This window comes from Colius striatus, chromosome 1 (genome assembly GCF_028858725.1).
Source record: "Colius striatus isolate bColStr4 chromosome 1, bColStr4.1.hap1, whole genome shotgun sequence".
NCBI lineage: Eukaryota > Metazoa > Chordata > Aves > Coliiformes > Coliidae > Colius > Colius striatus.
This window is the reverse complement of record NC_084759.1, coordinates 175,318,755-175,340,040: the sequence shown is the minus strand read 5'-3', so window position 1 is coordinate 175,340,040 and position 21,286 is coordinate 175,318,755. Positions and strand designations below refer to the sequence as shown.

Below are 21,286 nucleotides of genomic sequence, written 5' to 3'. Positions count from 1 at the left end.
CTTTTTTGTGTAGTCAAAAGAGTATCTACCCTGAGGGGCTGGGCTCCCCTGCCTGAAGGGCCCTCGGTCTCAAAAGCCTCAGTAAGGATAAGCAGTGCAACTTTAAATAAAAGTGGGAGAAATGAACTCAGAGCTAGCTGAGACCACTGGAAAAATCCACTGGGAAATCTTCTTGCTTATATTTTAATAATTGTTATGACTTCATAACAATACTCTTGTCCCTCCAACAATTTCTTCATATTTCTGTAAAATTTTCACGGTAAAGATATTTCTCTGACTTCAATGGATGATGAAATTATGGAAACCAAACCTAAAGAGTATACACCATGAATACCCTATGCTTTTTAGCCATGTTAATTCAAGCTGATTCCCCCTCATCTGAAACATTGCAGAAGCTGCCAGGAAGAAAACAAAGAGTGGAGCAAAAGGTCTATGATGATGATTTCTATATCATCATCTCTCAGTTCCCTGACATTTTATATAGGGTTGACAAAGAACACATCCATGTGAACATGGCAGTGAAGAAACTGCACAGGTCCTTCATACAACAGTTTTTGTGTCTCATCATTTCAGTCTCCTTCTGATTTAGAGAGTGAGCACACAGGAATCTATAGAGGTATTAAGGTACTGAATAGATATAATCAATTTCCATGCACATAAACTGGAGCTGGACACACAATGTTTATGATTTAATATGGAAGCAGAAAGAGGTAGGAAGAAAGTTGGAGAGAAAAACAGTCAAGCAAGACAAAAATGAGAAATCAAGTGAGAATTGTGGGGAAACAGCAGAACTGCAGAAAATTCCCTGGCTGCTCTTTGTTTTGCTCCCATGGTCTGCAATGGATTTCTCTCAGGTTTCCCCCAAGACAATGAAAAGGTAGTAAGAAGAAAGATGAGAAATTCAGAGCTACCACCTTTTTCCAAGAATTCAGACTTCCCTTGCACAGCTCTTAACCCTGGAAGATGCTAGATTGCCTCGCTGTCCCAGTTATGCTCAGGTTTATCCCCCTACATCATTCCTAGTTTTAACTACTATCACACCTTATCAGTGGAAATCATAAAGGCTTTATGCTAGAAGGGGAAAATAGCCCACGGAGACCACACTTACTCAGAAAAAAATAAAATCCAAACCTTTCAATTAGAAAGAAACATTGATTTCTAACAAATTATATTCTCATTATCATATTCTCATTAGTAACTGATGAAAGAAAGTATATGCATAACACCTCTATCATTATACAAGGCCAGTTCCAAACACACACATGAATAATTATCTCCTCCTCCTACATACAATTTTAATCTAACTGGAGATATTGGGATGCAAACACTGCACTACTGACGGCCTGTGCTTTTGCAAGGAAGTAAACCCTTACTGTTATGTGTTGTTCCGCAGGGCCCTCCCGCTGCTCAGTGTTGCGCTGGGAGATACAAGAGAAACACAGAGCTGTCTCTATGTCAGCAAGACAGGAATCTTTTTGAGGCCTACTCATGTCACCCCTGTGAATCATTACCTGATCACCATGTTGAGAAAGAGTTTTCCACCCTTTTATTTATAAAACCTTATAGTCATTCATCATGGCCCTAGACTATCATTTTGAATACAAACAAAAGCATCAAGATCTGATTAAGTCACGCTAGAATATTAGATCACCAAAACACATAGCCATTTGATTTTGGTATTACAACTAGGTCAGTTCATACTCACTGTACCAAAAAGCTACACAGTCTTTTGAATTATTACTACTATGACAAAGCATATCACCCTTTGCTCAGGGCAAGCACCAGGTGGATTTCTTAAAGACAGACTACTGGAAGGCCCTTGACACATTAGATCCATTCCTTTTACGCTAACACAACAGTGCAAATTCCTCATTCCAATTGCCTTTGAACACGAAAGGTAGGTGCTTGATAGATCACCAGCTGTGCTCAATAAATACAGATTCAGGCTTGTTCTTGACATCTAGCTTCTAGTGATCATTTTAAGACCTGAGGAAAATGCTTTAGTGGAACTGGACTTCTTCCATAATAGCTTGGAAAGTCAAAATGGTATATCTCAGATGATAATTTCTGTTTTTTCAACAGTTACATAAAAACTTCATACTGTGAACACTGCTAGTACACAAAACCAAAGACATAGGTCTTTTTTGGAGTGCAAAAATAAGGCAAGAAATATTAGTTTTAATGAGAAATTTGTCTGCAGTCATGTTACTTAGATACCCAGTTTACTTTCCTAGAACATTGTATGTGTTTGGTTTGACCACAATATGACAACTCACAAACCCATAGTGTCAACATTTCACCTTTAATTTATAGAAAACTGAAGTTCACAGCGATGATGAAAGACACAGATACACAAACTCAAAGCATGTCACTCTCCTTGTTCAAGTCAAAGATTATAGTATGGAAATTCCTTTAGAAGGAATAATAATGCTCACGTGGTAACACATGTGGCTGGTTTCACACATGCAAGTTAGCAAAAGTACTGAAAACAACACAACAGACTGGAGGAAGGAGGTTGCAGGAAGGCAGAATGAACACCTACTGTGGTTAGCAATTATAGCTATTTACAAGGACAAAACCAGGAGGTGATGGTCAATCACAGCTGCAGCATCTACTTATGAGGTGTTCACTTGGCCACAGGCACAGAAAAACAAGTCTTTTAAGATCTAACATTGCAAAGCAATCTGAAAACCTAGTGAAGAAAGCCACTGCCCATTAAGACCTGCAGGAACTCAGCTCTTCAGAGGACAAACTTAACAACTGCCTCTACCCTGCACTTGCAACGGCCCTCACAACTAGGACACATCTTCCTCTTGCAGAGGTAATCTGCAGTCAGAGCTTTGCAGCAAACACCAAAGCCACAGATGTGTTTCCTGGAGGTGTCAAATGCAGACATTTCAGTCGTGCTTATGAGGTGATAATTACTTTGCTGTAACCAAGACAGTAAGTCTGTCAACATGACTAACTCCATAGGTCCAAAGGCTCTTTTGCTAGTCTAAACTGGTGCTACAGAAAGTGGTAATTCTATTCTTTGCTCTGACACCAGCCTTTCATTCTTTCTCCTCAATCCTATGGTGACAACTGCATACAAACATGTAAGGAACCATACCAGTTTTAACTAGCCAGCCCCATCCGCAACCCAAAAGAAGAAGAAAAAGGTGTTGGAAGCAGCCTTGAACAAGCTACTGGAAGTAAGTAGGAAAATTTCCATACACAACACCAGCAGTGTACTAAATTGCACAGTGGAAAGACTACATGTAAATCCAGTTAAGGATAAGACATTCATTACAGACATTTTCCACTCCACAATAAAAACAAACAGTTATTAAATGGAAAAATATCCTGTCTTAACAAAGGGTGTGCTCTTGAGTTTCTGAAGTGCATCTAAAGCTAAACATACAGTATGAACTGAATTATAAAACAAACTCCTGCAGAAGAGTCTTTGAAGGATGCATTCTAATTAATTGAGCTCCACAGTTTGTTTCATGTGCACATAATCAGCTTTTAATAGCAGCATCTATAAATCAATTCTATATCTGACTGTAGGTTTGCTGAACTCTCCAAATTAAATTCTAGTGGTTTGGGAGAAAAAGGAGAAGGGCTGCAGGCTAAAAAGAGACTGAAAAAAATAATAAGGTTAGCTCAATTTTGTTTCATTTTCCTACACTAGTTGGGATTGGTGTCACAAGTATATATTCACATCGTGTCACTTTCCTGGACTAAAGTTTTTAACTAATCTTTTGCTCAACTAGGGATTTCATATAGCCTACAAGGGTAAACAAAGACTGAGATTATTTATATTGGGTTTTTATTTAAGTAACCAACTTAGGTTAAGCTGCTCCCAGTCAATGTGGCAGCACAAAAAGCCAATACAAAAGCAGAATCTTCACAAGGTTGAAAGAGTACAGAGGGTTTTTAAGTGGAGCACAGTGCATTCACATTCAGGAGTTGCATTCCTGTAATGAAAAGTGAAAACAGAAAGAAAGTAGTAAAACCACCTTTATTAGATACTTCAGAGGGAAGGTTTGCTTTTTTTTTTTAAATGCATCTGACTCTTTATTTGAATTGATACATAAGATACTCGTTGATAAAGCATTTTGAGCTATTTTTCCTATACATTTGTTCACTCCCTTCTCAAGCATTCCCAATGATTTCAAAAAAACAGGAGCAGCTACACTTTTGCAAACCCATATGAACCTGACTTGTTTTTTCCAAGGCTGTAGAAAGAAGCTCTGCAGGAGTCTGAGGGAGAGTGTTCAGTTCCACCTCAAGTTTAAAAGACTGTAAGATATAGAGTAAACACAAACCCTGTATGACTCCCATTGGGGCCATTCCCCAAGAGAGTGTGTGAGCTATAGGGCCCAGGAGCACAGACCCATTCCCAAGTTTGGGTGAACACTGGGACTACAATTTAATCATATGTCAGAATTCAACCAGGTACCTCGAGATCTTTATGAACTCAAGCATTCCTTATAAAATGTGTACAACCTGGTCTCACCAGAACAAAAACTTACAAATGCTGGAAGCAAGGACTCTAGTAAATGTCCCTCACTGAATGATCAAGATCCTGGGATACCTCACAGATTGTTTAGGGCAGGTACCCCACAAAGTGCCTGTATTTAGACACCAGCACAGTGACCACCAGTTCTGTGTCCTTCTCTTCTTATTTCAGTTAAAGGAATGCCTCAACAAGGATGTATGCATAAAGATCTGCCATATATGGGAAGGAGAAAAGGAGGGCAAAATGTACTTCAGTTGAAACCAAACAACTGAAACAAAAATCTGACTTGAAGCCAAATCATTAAATCAAATAAAAACAAGGCGGGAAATGTCACAATTTGTTCTTGCAGTACTTGAGTAGGTTCCAATTGCCACTGCTTTGTAGCTTTCTCTCATCTGAATGTCAGCCACAGTTTTGGTGTGTCATCCAGCAAGGGCTTTCCTCCAGCTCAAACCATATGCAAAGCCCCACAAGTCACCATAGACTGACACAGGACACTAGAAGAAGGATCTGTCCCTGAACACACACACACACACATATTTTTCCCCTAATTATATGGACTCTATATTGACTTTTATCATCACAAAATATAGATGTATCACTTCTGGCCAAAACTTTGGCTCACCTACAAGCTAAATGCTTGTGTTGTTTAAAGTCATTTTGCCATAGTTGAGAACACAAACCCATTGTGGGAAAAGAGGGGAAAAAGGTACCGAGAGTCTGGACACATATGCTGAATACTGCTGCAATGTTTCTGATCTGAAATAACAAAACTATTATTAAGAACCTAACTTGCTTGTGCAATTGGAAGTAGTCTGTACATTTGCATAAGTGATAATGATTTCATTCAAAGTGCTCTGTTTGTAATCTTTTCTTCTCCACAGTCAAAGTCCCTGGGGAACTTTTTAACAAACTTAGGTTTGTTAAGCTTATTTGCTTTTTTAACTTTTGGAGGGTTTTTTGAGCTATAGGAAAATTAAAAATTGTCAACTATGCAAATGAAATTAAAATAGAATATATTCAAGAGGGGGGAAAACCTGCTACCTGATATGACAGAATGAGATAATTGAGGCATAGCAAGCCCTCAACCACTTCTGCCAGCTCCTCACACTGACTTAGATGACTTTAAGAGTTTGCAAATCCAAGACTGTAACACATTATGCATTCACCGTAAATTGACAATAATACTACTGAAAGCTGTCTAGAAACATTCTGCAAAAGAGATTATACAATGTTAATTTGACAGTGATTACACCAGTACCTGGGTTAAGCCTCTGATCTTATATATTAGCTGGTTCTAGAAACCACATCAAGCTGAATCTTTCTTTAATGACAAATGTACCCTCCTAGAGACTGACTATTGACTTTCCCTGCCAAAACAGCCTCCTGTTTTGTTTCCCGAGAGTCCACAAAACAATTGTTCAAGTGCTAGCCACTAAAATACAATCATGTTCTTTCAAACATGGCCAAATCCCTGAGATGATCTTGAGACTGGGGCTAGGAAATCATTCTTTGTGGCATACATGTACTTAACTAGACCACGCTATGTGGATGGGGAAGATGGATCTTTCCTTCCAATCCAGTCACCCACAAGCAGAATGCAACCAGTCTGGTGACACTGTCAAGTGAACAGTGCAGTTGCTTGGTATGACTCTTCACATGGATTACAGATCAGGGAAGTATTCTTTCAATGGTGGCATGTCAGCAGCACAATATGGCCACCTTTGGTTAACAGATCCGTACAACACAGAGAAAACGAGCAGTGGATTTACACCACTAGAAACATCCATTTGAGCATCAGGACTAGGCATCACGGCTCTCAATCACAGAACCACAGAATCTTAAGGTTTGGAAGAGACCTCAAAAGATCACCTAGTCCAATCTCCCTGCCAGAGTAGGATCACCTACGGTAGGTCACAAAGGAACTTGTCCAGGTGGGTTTTGAATGTCTCGAGAGAAGGAGACTCCACAACCCATCTGGGCAGACTGTTTCAGTGCTCTGTCACCCTCATAGTGAAGAAGTTTTTCCTTATGTTTCTTTGCAACCTCTTATGCTCTAGCTTGTACACATCGCCCCTTGACCTATCATTGGACATCATTGAGAAGAGCCTGGCTCCATCCAGGCTTAATTTGACAGAACACAATGCTAAGACACTTAGATATCTCTCATCCTCCCTTTGGCTGTGGTTCCCTTCAGTAAAAAGGGAATATGAAAAAGGATGACAAGTTGGAATTGTTTACTATAAGGTAACACAGACCAGCAGCACTACAAATCAGGTGTGCTCTTCCAAAAACATGTTAGGTCTCTGTCCGAGGGTTGCATAATCTTTGAACTTAGCAGGCAGAAAGGAAGTAAGAGGTAAATAAATACACTAAAGGTTCTAGCAACCATATCTACAATAGTATACTTCTGACAATTTCTCAAAACTTTTGCAAATGAAAAAGGTTAGAAATGTAACTGTAGGAAAACCTGAAATTTAAATGTTTAGAGCTGCAGACTCAAAGTCTGTATTCTTAGCACAGGAGGCTGAAGCAGCAGATTTGCTTAACAAGCAATAAAGATCCTACCACGCTACATTGTTACTTAAAACAACTGGCACCAAAATGCCAAAGAAAATGTGAATGTGTGCTCCTGACCATTTATGAAAGGAATATAAGAAATATGCACACCAACATAGAGGGAAGCACCATACAAAAGTACTACGAGGAATTTTTAAAGGCATACATGATACAGAAAAAAATCACTGTTCCTTGCCCACAAGAAATACTATCCCATTCACTGTAACTATGTCATCATATTAGATACTATCACCAGGAGAGAGGGTGCCACTCAGTGGGAATCTATTATGTGGTAATAAAGTGACACAAGATAAAGAGATGACTTCTGTTCTTGTTACAAATATCCCCCTCCTAGGAAATTAAAACGTATGCTATATGCTATTCTCTGCCCCAGGTATTTATTATTGTAATGCTTTCTAGTGATTTATAGGTTCCAGCTTATCAATCATACGATGCAATATCTTTGTTGATTACCATCTTTCCCTAGTCTATATTCCAACACTATTCTCAATTCCTCTTTAAATTCCAAGGGCACCTCACAGTCAGTATCAAGTGCTGCTGCTTAAAATGATGTTGCTCAGGTTTTTCATGGCCAATACCACTATAAAACCTGTTATGTTTGAACAAGGGCACAGAGGCAGTGTAGACTGGGATTTCTGTCTGCTTCTTCATTTCAACACGGGTTCCAGCTACATTTAAAAGGTTGCAGCTACCATGGCTTTATAAATAGATATCACGTATATGCACATGCACACACACTTCTTTTAGACACAAGAGCAGTTTTCTAGAAGCTGCTTTGAGAACACTTTGAAATATGTGGAGCAAAATCAAGCCTGTCTTGTTTCCCTTGCTGCTGCCATCTGTGGCCTATGCACCTAGTTATGCTTGGCTGCATAGTGTCGTTTGAGCACTTTGTGTCAAACTGACCTAACAACAAACAAAAATATCCACACCAAGAAATGCTGTTAACGCTTGGACACAGACTGAAGAGCACAAAATAACACATTTCCTTCCAGTCCTACTGGTTCTGTAATAAGGGCATGGCACATATGAGAACTGCCAAAAAGACCAAATTTAATTCCCTTCTCTACTCATATAGTAGAGTCCAGATTTTAAAAGTTATGCAAGTCATGCCAAGGGTGGGACAGGAGGAAGAAGCAGTGTTGCCAGGCTTTCCAAACAAAAAATCAGGCTAGCAGAGATAAACAAATCCTAATCAATTAAAAACATTAAAGTACAAACTTAACAGCAAATATAAAACATGCAAAGATTATGCCAGGTGTAGATCAAGCAACAACCCTTCTGTCAAAAGATCTGACACAGTTTAAGCTTCTCAAATACATGACACTCCAGTGGTGAAGTGTGTTATACAATAACAGACTGTAGAAGATCAGCAACCATTAGGACACCTCTGGATCAGAATCATGCTTGGTGAAGATACTCTTATGCCCTGAGCAACACACTACATCTTTTTTTTTTGCTTTTTACCCACATTACGGTTAATTGCCTTCAGCTCAACAAACTTCTAAGTGATAAGGTTGATTTATTTTCATACAACACAATGGTAAGCTTAAGAAAGTAGTAGTATGAGGTCTGTCCTAATTTCCCAGGTGACTACCATGGTGTGATCTGCATGAAAGATTAATTTCAGACACAAGACAGTGGTCACAGTCATCAACTCAGCTCCAGAAAACCCAAACCTTTTACCGCACCAGCAAAAACAGCACAGCAAGGCAGAGGCAAGGAGGCCACCACTGGAAAAATAATTACATCTGAAGTATGTCAGATACACTCAACAACTCTGTTGCTAGCCACTGATCTCCAACAACAGGCAGAGCAAACAGCAGCAGATGGGAGAAGGCAGGAGACTGAACCATAAAGAAAACACGGGTACCAGCAGAAACAAGTGGAAAGTGGCAGAGAGACCACACCTGAATGGAGAGGAGGGACACCCAGTCTACAAGCTGTACTGACATTCTCAGAAAAATCTGTAATCACCTGCTATCTGTTTTGATGACAGGAAAAGGAATTACTAGAAGGATTTCAAATCAGGAGCATCAAAGAGTAGGGATACCAAGGAATACCATATACATACCTCAGATGTGAGCAGGGGAGAGACAGAAAGTACGTGTGGGACTCAAACTAACCATTGCAAGAGGTTCGTGGAAGCTGGGGAGAACCAGAGTTCAGATTGTCCTACAAGATGTTGTCTTTTAAATCAGGTATTAAGGGAATCTGTGCTTCTTGGAATGTGTCTGCTAGATACAGTGAATCAGGTTTTAAACTCATGCTCAATTTATAAGCTTGGATGAGTTAAAACTAGAAATGCTTCCAAACTCTGATTTCCTTGCTCTTGTAAGCTTGTTTTAACCAAGTACTACTAAAATGTAGTGAAGTGTGATGCAGAACATTTTTAGGAAGAATACAAAGGCACCAGTTTGATTATTATTAGGTGTTTGATATCCTGGTGTGTCTGAAAACTTCTCTCTATACCAGAACAATCCCTCCAGCATCCCAGATCTCTGGAGTACAGAATGATTTACAGGGTTACTCATCACATCCTTAGGATATTAACTCAACGTCACACAATGATTATAACATAAATAATGTTGTCTAGATTTTTTTATATCATGCTATTTTCTACAAAATCAAAGGTCTGGAGATTTTCACCATCTCCTTTTGGTAGCTATTCCACAATCTAAACTAGTTCACCGTCAAAGTCTCCTTTTATCTTAAATCCTCTCCATTTACAATGTCATTACATTGCTCTTACCTTTAGCTCTTTGAATACTAAATAATTCTTTCATTTTAAACCTCTAAGAATCTTCTAATACTAGATACTTATCATACAATAATTCTGTCACTGCTTGGACAAGCTGTACACATTCAAGTTCTTTCAAACTCCTTCTCAGTGAGAGAGTCCTTTTTGCTGTATAATGAGGCTTGTTGCTGTTCTCTTCACTCCCTGCAATTCATTCATATTTTTCTGAAATGGAGAAACCCAGAGTGAATACAATAACCCAGATACAAGCTCAGTTTAAAGAAAAAAAAATTCAAGCTCCCAGATCTCTTAGTACAGAATGCTTTCCTTATGTTTCAAACATTAGTGGTGTATGTGGAGATTCTTAAAGAGAATATCACTGAACCAGGGTACAAAAAGCTTTCCTCAAGTCTACCTGACTCCTTGAATGGGTGCTGAGAAAATCGGGGGGCCGTTTCAAGTTCAAAGAACATTAGCCAATGTTACAGAAAGATCTTAAGAGTTACTTTGGAACAGCTGTGGCCCAATACGCAAATGCACATCTAGGGAGTTATTAAAACACAGATTATTGACCTCAAAACCACAAAGGCTTCTTCGGAACACCTCTGGGTCATTACACATCTGTATTTAGAAACTGGTCCACTTCCAGACATGGAGTTAAGGTTGGTACATGTCTCCTTCTCTTCCTAGGATAAACAGTATGGATGTTACCACCATGTAATCATACTTAAATAAGCATCTGTGTTGGGGAAACCACTAACAGAGAGTGAAACTTTACAACTGGAAGTCTTTCTCTTATTATACTCCCTCTGTGTTTTCAGAGAGGGAAATTGCCACTCCAATTCCACTAAAAGAGTTCTCAGTTATGGATCACTAGCAATATTGATTGTAATGGCTCCTTTGGAAACATTACAGTCCATCGTAGCAATTCTGTTGCTTCTGCAAATATGTTAATCTGCTAAAAGCCTTTCGAATGCTGTCTTCAGAAGTCTCTTTTACTTGTCCTTTTAGACCATGCTCAGTGCTTTAGCACCTTGCAAAAGCACCAAGTTGTGAGTAGTATCTCCCAAGAGGGCTCAACACAAACATTTAGTTTTCTAAGCTTGCATTTCTTGCTGAAGTCCTCAGGATCACATACCTCCAAAAAAATACACCAAAAAAAATAAAACAAAATGAAAGTGAAAAGAAAATTAAAATAACACAAAAATGTTGATTAACATAACAAATTATGAGATTTTTTTTTCCTATAAAATTCTTTTATGTTGAAAATGCTTATGTCATTTTTTCCACCCAAACATAATTCAAAAGGTGGCAAAAAAAAAGAGACACTCTCTAAACAGGACCATAACTTAAGTAACACATTTGCTATGAGTTTTTAATATTTTTGCAGTTCAGTAACAGCTACCTGAAATACCTGAGTGAACATTTAAAATGAGTATTTACCATAGAAAACCTGACCAGGCAAAAAAATAAAAGCTAAAGTACCCTTTCTCATTGTATTTCTTCTCAGATTTTCCTGAGAATAAATCTGTTGGGATCACAAGAATAAGGAAAAGTTAGCCTCTCTTAAACACTTAGACAAAATATAGAGGAATTTAGCCAAAAGACTTGGACAGAAAAAAAAAAGGTGAAAAAATCATTTTTTCACTCTGAATTCAGCTATACCTTAGCAGTATAGGCAGGAGAACACAGCTGCTCTGTGTGCATCCTGGCACACAGCCAAACAGGACAAAATATAGGGTACCAAAGAGTCACTACATGGAAGTACAGTTTCTTGTGACAGCTATATATAATCTCCAGCTCTTATCCACTGGTTTTAAATAACTTACAAGCTGAATTCTGTACCTCCCTTAAGACTCAGTGGAAGCAGTGAAGTTAAGCATTCTTAGAGTTATTTTTCCAAGCCAGCACCTATATGCCCGGGAGGATCCAGACTAGAACATAAGTGAGTCAGAGAGTAGAAATCTATTTCTTACATCTTGTGAGCAAACAGTAGGTGAAAAACTGATCTAAATGAAGGGATATATAGGAAATGCTGCTGTCATAGAATCATAGAATGGTAGGGTTTGGAAGGGACCTTTAGAGATCATCTAGTCCAACTACCCCACGCAGTAGCAGGTTCACCTAGATCAGGTCTCACAGGAACATGTCCAGACAGGTCTTGAAGATCTCCAAGGAAGGAGACTCCACAACCCCTCTGGGCAGCCTGTGCCACTGCTCCCTCACCCTCACAGTGAAATAGTTTTTTCTTATATTTAAGTGGAACTTTTTGTGAAATTCTGTTAGCAAACAACTTGAATCGTTTTGGTCAATAATGAATGTATAAAAACCCATGGTTATTGAATTAATGTGAACAACCAAATGCTCATTATTTTTAAAAAAAAAGTTTTAGAGAATCAGCATTGTCCCAACAGAGAACAGATCCTCAGGGGCTTCAGTTTCTCACAGATATTTGATGCAACCTGGCTGTGAAAAGCACTGGGTGTCAAGCCCATGAGAATACAGTAACATACAACATTCCTCTAAATGGAGTCACATCCTCACTGGTTAATAAAACAGACACTAATTCACTCCAAAGGTTGAAGCAGCAGAGGCTGGAGACATCAATGGCCCCACCAAGCCCGAGCAAAGCCATAGCACCATCTCCCACAGGGCTCTGGGGAGGTAAAGTACTGTGACTACACCAGCAAATAGGTATCATTCCTCTCTCCATGCTATAGCATTCTTGCAGAATCCACGCTCTTAAGAATTTCACAGATTGAAAGGTGACAAAAGCCCATGTCAAGATACATGGCAGGAGATGAGAGCACAAAAAAAGCCCCAAAGGCTACAGAAGGAGTATTTAGTTTCTGCTTACCTCCTTTCCCTGCCCCTAAAAAGAACACTATAAAAAAAGGGAAAAAAAGAAAAGACAAAAAGGAAAATTTCACTTCAAACACCTTTTCTTGGAAAAGAACAGTAACATAATTTTTAGAGCCATACTTAAAGCAATTTTATTGTTCTACCTTTGTGGTTCTTTATATGCACAATACATACTCTCAGCAACATTATTTATTTGAAACTTCCAGCATTAAGACAGTTGCAATCCCCAAATGCTACAGGTCAAGTTTTCTGTCATTCATTGACATTATTTTTTATCAACTATGCACTAATGACTACATACAAGGATTATAAGCTTTTCTCCTCTGGAAACCTGATTTTCCTTGATATCTGCCATATATTAGATCCCTATTCACTTTCTAGTTCTCTGTCCTACCCTCTCTTGTACCATTGCAAGCATCTATCACAACTCCTCAATATTTAAGGTTTTTTTCTTCCCATAACTTTTCCCCCCATCTCTCTTACAGATAAGCCAGAATAGAAGCAGTTAGAAAGCAACTAGGTATATTCATGATTATTCAGCAGTGTATGGTTATGCAGTGGGTAAGCTCATCCTAGTTCTCCATGCACAGTAACCCAGCATGGTTCAGGATGGGAACTCGATGCAGGATTCCCACCTACTACCTCCTCCTTTTCTGAGCAGCTTCTTCAAGCAGCAGATGCTTCCCCAACACCTCCTCTTGCTACCACTGCTAACAAGAGGAGGAGGAGGATGCTGAATATTCAGCTCTTCTGGAGCAAGGGGATGCCTTGTGGCAGCAGTCCCTGCTCTGCAGGCCCTAGCAGAAACAGCCCAACTCTTCAACGCCCAGCCAGGCTTCCCAGCAGCATCAATCACAACCCTGGCAGTGCCATACCCCAATGGTAGCTGTTTACACAGGTGCAGAGGTGAATTTGGAATGTGCCAGAGGTGGAACAGGATGGGGGCAGCAGGGGGAAACTGTATGCTCTTGTTCCAGGTACATCAAAATCTGGATCTGACTACCACAGAGAGTTATTGCTTACACTCGGCATTTCTAACACTGAAAAACACTCCAATATTTACTGAAAATGGAACTCAACTGTTTCAGCCTTTCTGAAAGCTAAAGGATGAGGGGTTTTTTTCATCTCTCTGAAAAACTCTGGAATTTTTACTGTCTACAGATGATCTCTGTGCTGGAGGTCTCACATTTTCAGGATTCAGTGATTCCGAGAGAAATCAGTTTGCTTCCAAGACAAAAAAAAAATAAATAAAGCTGCAGAAAGGTATTCACCTTGCAGTCAGCCATGCCAGTGGGCAACATTAGCATTCTCTTCCACAGATGTCTGTTACTGCTCCCCCGGGAGATGAGTACAGCTGGAGAAAGGGGATTTTACGGGAGTTTCTAATCCATGTTGCTGCAGTCAGCCAGGTTCATTCCTGAAGCTGGCCAACTTTGTCATCAGCAACCATGGGAACACTTAGATGATCTCTTGCATTGCAAAAGTTGTGGGGACAGTAACCTCTAGCTCCTAGGTAGTGACAAGCAGCTGGGAACAGCAATATTTTCAGCAGGCTCAGGCAGAATCTGAAGAAAGCATCTGTCCATAGCTTCAATGGCAGGTGGCAAGGAAAAAAGTGTGTGAGAAGTGCATAGACAGCATAAAACCTATTCCTATAATGAAAGGAAGCTTATTTGCCACTAATTTTAAAGCTTTATTTTTAGCTCCTTCATTTAGTAATGTACAGACATGATGTAATGGGCAAAAAAACCCAGTGTTCTTCCAAGAGGATATGTTATATATGTATCTAATGTATTATAGAAATAGTAATATTGTCTTGCCAACTGTTTTTTTTTTTTTTTAAATTGACTAATGATACAGTCACAGAGAAATAGGTAACAAATCATTTACACTAACAGGCTTGTTTTAAGGGTATTTTTCCTGACAGCAGTTTGTGCAAGTATGCCCCTACTCAAAGAACAGTACCGCTGAGTCCTTTCAGGCATCCCACTGGCAGATTAAATCACTTCATGGGTGTTTTATAGCACATCTTGTTCCCCAGAATATATGATACTTTACTTCTAGAACTGTTCCTCATCACCAGAAATATCTGAGTATTATTTACAACCATAGTAAGAGTTACATATTCTGTCTAAGAAAAATCTTATCCTTTGAATGACTTCCAAGTTCTGCATTCAGCTACAAAAGCTTCCACATTTTCCTGACTGCCATATCCTTTTTATCTTTTCCTTAAATATACGTTCCTGTACTTGCAACCATTTCACTGCATTCTTCTGTCTACCCTTTAGCCTCCTCTTTGTGAGGTACAAATACCTTTTCCTGGGCACATACTTTGTTCACACATCACATTTTTGCCCCCCAGCTGTTTGCAGTGTATGCTTACTACTGCTGGAGGTGGTTGGAAGATGCCTCCATTACTACATGTACACTCTTTGGACAAATATAGTCTGATGTATAGTCTTTACTCTCAACAGCAAGTAAGATCAAGTTACTCTGGCACCTTTTAGATTCTCACACCTCAAAACATAATTTCCTATTGCAAGTTGAAATACTTGGCTTCACTGGGACCTTGCATGTATTTAACATCAAGCCTATGCTCTGGAGACTTAAATCAGATGTGCCTGATCCTTCTAAAACCCTCATCAGTCTCCAGCCTCTGTTGTGTGGTTTTGTCTGCCTGTTCAAATTTCTGTGCAGTTACATATGCAACAAGTGTTCTTGCAGTAATACAATGTTTGTATTTGCAAAGGAAAATGGCTACATTGACTTTCTTCTTTATCAGTCTCCTTAAATTGTAATAATGCAGTATATTTGTAAATAAAGAATAAAAATGACAAGTAGTATTTCTCCAAAAGCTTTCTTCAAATACAGTAATTACACTTCAATCCATCTGCCTGATTTGGGCTTTAAATTTACACATCTTTCTGGTTTTGCAAAAGGAAAATGAAGGTACTGAAAATTTCACTGACTTATGTTGAAAAGCCATCAACAGAGAGAACTTTGTGGTACAGAAATTCTGACTTCTTTTCTGCTGCTCTGACCACAAGAGGAACAATATTCCTCTCAACCTATTTTTGACACGATAATATCTGCGATTGGCTAGGAAGAGCTGGCAGATGTTCCCACATAGCAACACTAACATTTTGGAAGACTTCCTCCTGTTTTCTATTCATTATTGTATCTTCCCACAAGCTACACTGGAACATTTTACAATTACTTTGCTAATCATATCTCCAGAAAGAAAAGTCTCTGCAGCTAGCTAAAGCCAGACTACAGTGGCATTCAGGTGCTACCACACACTACAACCAAGGACCATTAGTTACCTTAAAAGCTTTAGAATTCAAGACCATAGCACCTAATCTTGCTGAAGTGGGAACAGTTCTCTTTCCCAAGTCCTATACTTTGTATAAGATTCATACGGTGACAGAGCAGATTGATATACAAAAAGAAAGCCCTAGTAACTGTAAATTTCATATGGCTATAATTATTTCTAAATCAGAACTGTATAAGGAGCAATCTCAATGCTCTTGAATGGAATACCTTCAGAGGGTAACTGCTTTCTGTGTTATATGGCCTCAAATATAAGTGCCTTTCAAAATCACTTATGTAAAGAAGAATGTCAGAACAGCCAATTAGATGCTAAACCTCTTGTATTGAAAGTTGATGCTACATCTAATTAAGCAGTCAAAACTGACTAGAAACAAAAGGAAAGAGACTATTCTGCTTTATCTGCATATACAATTTTCCCATCATATATCTTTAATTGTCTGTTACCTGTTGGCAGTTCTACCTGCCACTTTCATAATTTCTTTCTAAAATAAAGAGCAGCACTTAGACTTTCTGCATGCTTTAAGCATATGTAAAGAAAGGCTTTGCACTGGTTGAGAATACAATCTATCAAAAAAGGCAACATATTAAAATGTCATAAATATGTATATAGTACAAGCAACGGTTCAATATCTGAAGAAACCAGAAGGCAAAGGATCACAAGTTAAAGCTTCCACAGCAAGTTCACAGATCATTTAAAGTCATACGTGTCTCTTTCAGTAATTCATTTGGGTCTATGACTAAGGCTCTAGCTAAGATAAGGAAAGCACATAAGCAAAAAAAACGAAGTCAGTATGCACATATATCTGAAATTCACACACTGAAAATATGTACATTAAGAGGCATTTATTGCAGCAGAGTTCCCATGGTGTGAGCTCTAAGAGAGAACAAAACTTACTAAGTGGACCCAGTGGTCTGATTAAGGAAGGAAATTTCTCTATTTCTAAACGCAAGTTAGGAACTGACAATCTGTCTACTCAGTAAGGACTCCATTTACTACAAGAAAATTGACAGTCATCTTATGCAATAGCAGGAAAAGTACCTCCAGTCCTGCAGGACATTGAAGACTTCCCAAGGGATACTGAGTGTCTTCAGCCACCATTTAAACCCAAGTGTTTTCATCCTTGTTACTCCCCCAACACTTCCCAACAAAATAAAAAGGCTAGTGTGAAAATTTAAACTTTTATCTGATTTTGCTACGACTCAAACAGTAATCCATTCAGGAACTATGTATAATCATGATTACAGACAAAGAGTGCACTTGAAAAAAAAAATCTTTTACCTAGTATTTTTTTTCCCAACACTGGAAAAATATACAATAAAAAGACTTATTCTTACAGACCCCTAATCCTGTCGCCACTGAAGTCAAAGGGAGTTTTGACTTCCTCCTCAGTCACATCCTTTATAGCACAATGGGGCCTCAACTCATAAGCATCCTTAAAAATTAGAGCTATTTAAGGACATGAACCCCACAGTCATACAAACGTGTTGCCATTCTAAGCAGTTGCTCCCTTCACAAATAACTTTGCTCTGCAGTCCAAAGCCCACTAGGGATGTTTAAAACCGGCGTGTATCAGTGTTTCTGAAGGGATATGCCTGTGCATCTCCACATTCACGTCCATAGTGACACATGCTGGCTGTACCAGGGAAGAACACTGCGAGAGAGATCACCTTAAAAAAAAAAAAAAGCCTTTGGCAACTATTAGCTTCTGATAAATTATCTCATGAATGCAAACATGAAAAAGAAATTCCCTTTCCAGATCTTATCTCCCTTGAACTACAACTCTCCTTGTACAGGAAACACAGCCTCTTGCTTGTTGCAGTAGAAGTATTTTCAGATCCAAGCTGAAACTCCTGGCATGACACAAGTCGTCAGCAGTCAAGCCCCACTATTTAAAACTACAGGCTGATGCAGAAAGATGTTCTCACTTCACCAGGTACTGAACCATATTCCTTGTTCTTGTTTAGTCATGTTCCTAAGGAACCGTTTTTAGAGTTGGGTTTTTTTTCCAGTTAAGATTGAGGTTTTTTCCTGAAAGTGTTCTTGACATTAACTTCATTTAATGCATCAGTACGTTATTAAAGTGCAATTCAAAAATACACTAAAGAGCAAGTCCAGGCTATATAACCCACGCCAATAAATTCAACCAGCTATTGTGAGTTATTTTACAATGCATAATGAATTAATAGATAAAGAAGTTTAATTATTTTTAATAAACCCCCTAAATGTATTTTTGAAAGATAGAACAAGACTACTATTTTATTTCTGTTCCCAGTAAGAATAACAAAAACAATCGCAAGCATTAGAAGAGAGCAAAACTCATTCTTTGTTTCTCACAGGGGTATGACATAGCAGCTCAAAGGGGCTGCTTTCCCTTGCTCAAAAAGGGTATTCTTTTCAGCCATCTGCCTCGCTCCTCCAGGGCACTTCATTTCAGCATTTTGCTCGATTCACATGAAACTTTCCTTAGCTGGAACCGGGGAATGTTTAGCGTTTCCCAAGTAAAGCAGAAGAGTGGGTGGTGCTATTATTCATCACTGCACCCCACGACTCACAAAATAAGCCATCTGCCATCCCTGTTCCTGCTGTACTTTAATTAAGCGTCTACCAGTCAAAGGGGGGAAAAAAAGGGGGGGGAGGGGGGCAAGAGAGGGAAAAAAAGCGGAGATGGGGGGAAAGATGAAGAGTGGAAGAAAAGCGGGCAGTAACGGAAGGGAAAAGACCTCGGGTGCTTCAGGAGTGGGCAAACCCTTTGCTGTATGGGGGCGGGCGGACACCCGTGCACGGCGCAGGAGCCCGACTGCTACGGCCGAAGTTGAGCGGGGCCGGGCGGGCCGAGGCAGCCGTACCTGGGAAGAGGAAGGCTTTGCTCCCGTTGTGCAGCCCCGGCACTTGAAGTACGCCCTCCGCCGAGCCTCCCAGCTGGAGCTCGGACAGCACGTCGATCTGCAGCGAGGGGTCGACGCCAAAGCCTGCAACTGACCCAAAAAGTGCCGTTACCTCATCCGCCGCCACGGCAACTTTTCGAGCCCCTTGCCCGCCCCTAGTCGCTCCCGACACCTGCGACCTCCCAGGGAGCTGGGCATCGCCGCCGCGACGCTCCCGCGGCTGCCCTCCCGGCGGGTCCGGCATCCGCCTACCTGGCCCCAGGCAGAGGAGAAGGCAGAGCGTGCTCAAGCGGATGCCGGACTCCATGGTACCCCGATGCGCTCAGTCCATAGTCCCCCTTCTCCGTCTGTTGCGGGTGAAAAACGTCCAGGGCAGAGGCTGGGTCCCTCCCCGCCTCTCACCGGGAGGAGCGGACCCCCCGCCACCCCGCAGCGCGCATCACGGCGGTCGCCGCGCCGCCCCGCCGCCGGCCGGAGAGGAGCGGAGCACACAAAGGCGAGGGCGGGGGGACGGGCGGGCAGCGCAGCCCTCCGCCCGCGGGCAGACAATGAGGGGAGCCCGCCGGGGCTCGCCGCTGCCGCTACCGCTCTCGCCGCCGCCCTACGAGCGAGGCCGCGGCAGCCGGGAGGCGGAGGCGGCGCGCCCGTGCCCCGCAGCTCCCCGCCCCGCCGCCACCGGGCGCGGCCCCTCGGCTGGAGAGACGCCGCAGCCGCCGCCCCCCGCAGCGCCGCTCTCCTGCCCGCCGTCCAGCGGGGACAGCGGGGCCGCCGGGAGGGGCCGCCGGTTTATGCCGCGGCCGCAGGAGCCGCCCACCACCGCCTCCGCCGGGCCGGGCAGGGCCGGGCAGGCGCCGCCCCGTCCGCCGGGGCACCGTCGGGCGCGGGTCGCACGGACTCGGGGTGGGGAGCTCCGCGGCGCCGCTGGGAAGTTTGTGGGGCTCCGCCGGGGAGCTTGGCCGGCGCGGGCGGGCAGCGGGGCGGGGGTTGCCAGCGCTCCGGGGCGCTCCCCGGACGGCCGGCGGGGCGGCCTCTGCGCTTTCGGGAGTCAGCCCGTACTGAAGTCACCACTTGGATTCCCGTCCCGAGGTAACGCCGTCCAGGTTCTGGCGGAACCTCAGCCTCATCTTTGAGCACGAGTAAAAATAATTCATGGGGGTGGAAAAGAAACTGGGACGTTTCCAGTAGTTGGCTTAAGATGGGAGTGCGCGGGGCCGTCAGCGCAGGTTCCCGGCTGCCGTGCCGCGCAGGACGGTTTTGCACAGCGGTCTCGTCCTCTGTTCCTTAACGACCCACCCCTTCCCCCCCAGCAAGTGACATTTCTGTGCCTTACTTTGTGTGCCTATCAAGGAGGCTAAGAATAGACTTATTCTTCCCATGCCTTTCATAGACTCCCAATGTGCAAGGCAGAAATGTCTTGTTGCCAGTTTGACAGATTATTCGGAATAAAAGATTGGGGTTTAATTTATTTTTCTTTTCTAGTTTCACATGCATGTCAGTAAGACCCTGATGTCAGCTGCTGATTCCAGTATTGTTTGTTGACCTCCTCCAAATATATACCTTACAATCTTTACGAAAAACAAAATATTCACAAGCTTTATAAATCTTTCCCAATGGTAATTCCAAAAGAGAAAAGGAAAAGGAATTTTTTTCCCCATGAAGATGGGGAAAAGATGACCGTGGGAGTCAAAGGTAAATCTTCTTTCCAGGCCAGACTAACCAGCTGAGATTCTCAGCAATATACAAAGCAAACACCGTCTTTTTTAAAAGAAAAAAAGGGGGAGGAGGGGAAGGGAAATATGTGTGTTTAAAGCTACAAGGAGGAGAATGCAATCCATCTCTCAACCCAGATGCACAATGTGGGCATTAGAATGTGGTTCCAGCGTGGCCCAACACCCACATGGCCCTTGGAAGAGTTACGGGCTTCTTCTCCAGATGGTGGAGCCAGTAGAATCCCACGGGAGGTGCTTCCAGAGCCACAGCCACTGCCCATTGCAACTGGTCTGAAAACCAGAAAAAAGGAATCCTGCTGCTGGTATCAGCTGTGTAAGTGGTCACACAGTGTCCCTGATGTATCTTGCATAGGCAGAAGAAATAGTGACATCTATACTGTGGTTCTGTGGGATTCTGTGATCCCACTCCCATCCTAATCATCCTAGCACGTCTTCTGCACTAAAGCTTTGTGTCCAGCCTGTTGGTGATGTGGAACTGTGCTTCTAAACTCATGAAATCTGCTGTCTGCCAGAGCAGTCTAAAGAATTGTATGTTTCCTTGGGAGAGTTAATGGGCAGCAGCCACACATTGGTGATTGTTTTCATGCTATTTCAATCACATTGGTTACAGATAACTGAACCAGAAGCAATTGAGAAGAAATAGGTTCAAAATCTAGA

The 21,286-nt window shown here is 41.5% G+C and overlaps 1 protein-coding gene across 1 annotated transcript in view; it reads right to left on the bottom strand.

Moving 5' to 3' along the window:
- Positions 1–19,394, bottom strand: part of NELL2 (neural EGFL like 2) — a 159,692-nt gene extending 140,298 nt beyond the window's left edge. The window contains exons 1-2 of the mRNA XM_062020434.1: positions 19,152–19,394; positions 18,861–18,989 (exon numbers count right to left, since the gene is read on the bottom strand). Of these exons, the coding sequence (XP_061876418.1) occupies positions 18,861–18,989; positions 19,152–19,206 (184 nt within the window). The 5' untranslated portion in view covers positions 19,207–19,394. The remainder of the gene's footprint in view (positions 1–18,860; positions 18,990–19,151) is intronic.
- Between the last annotated feature and the right edge of the window lie 1,892 nt (positions 19,395–21,286).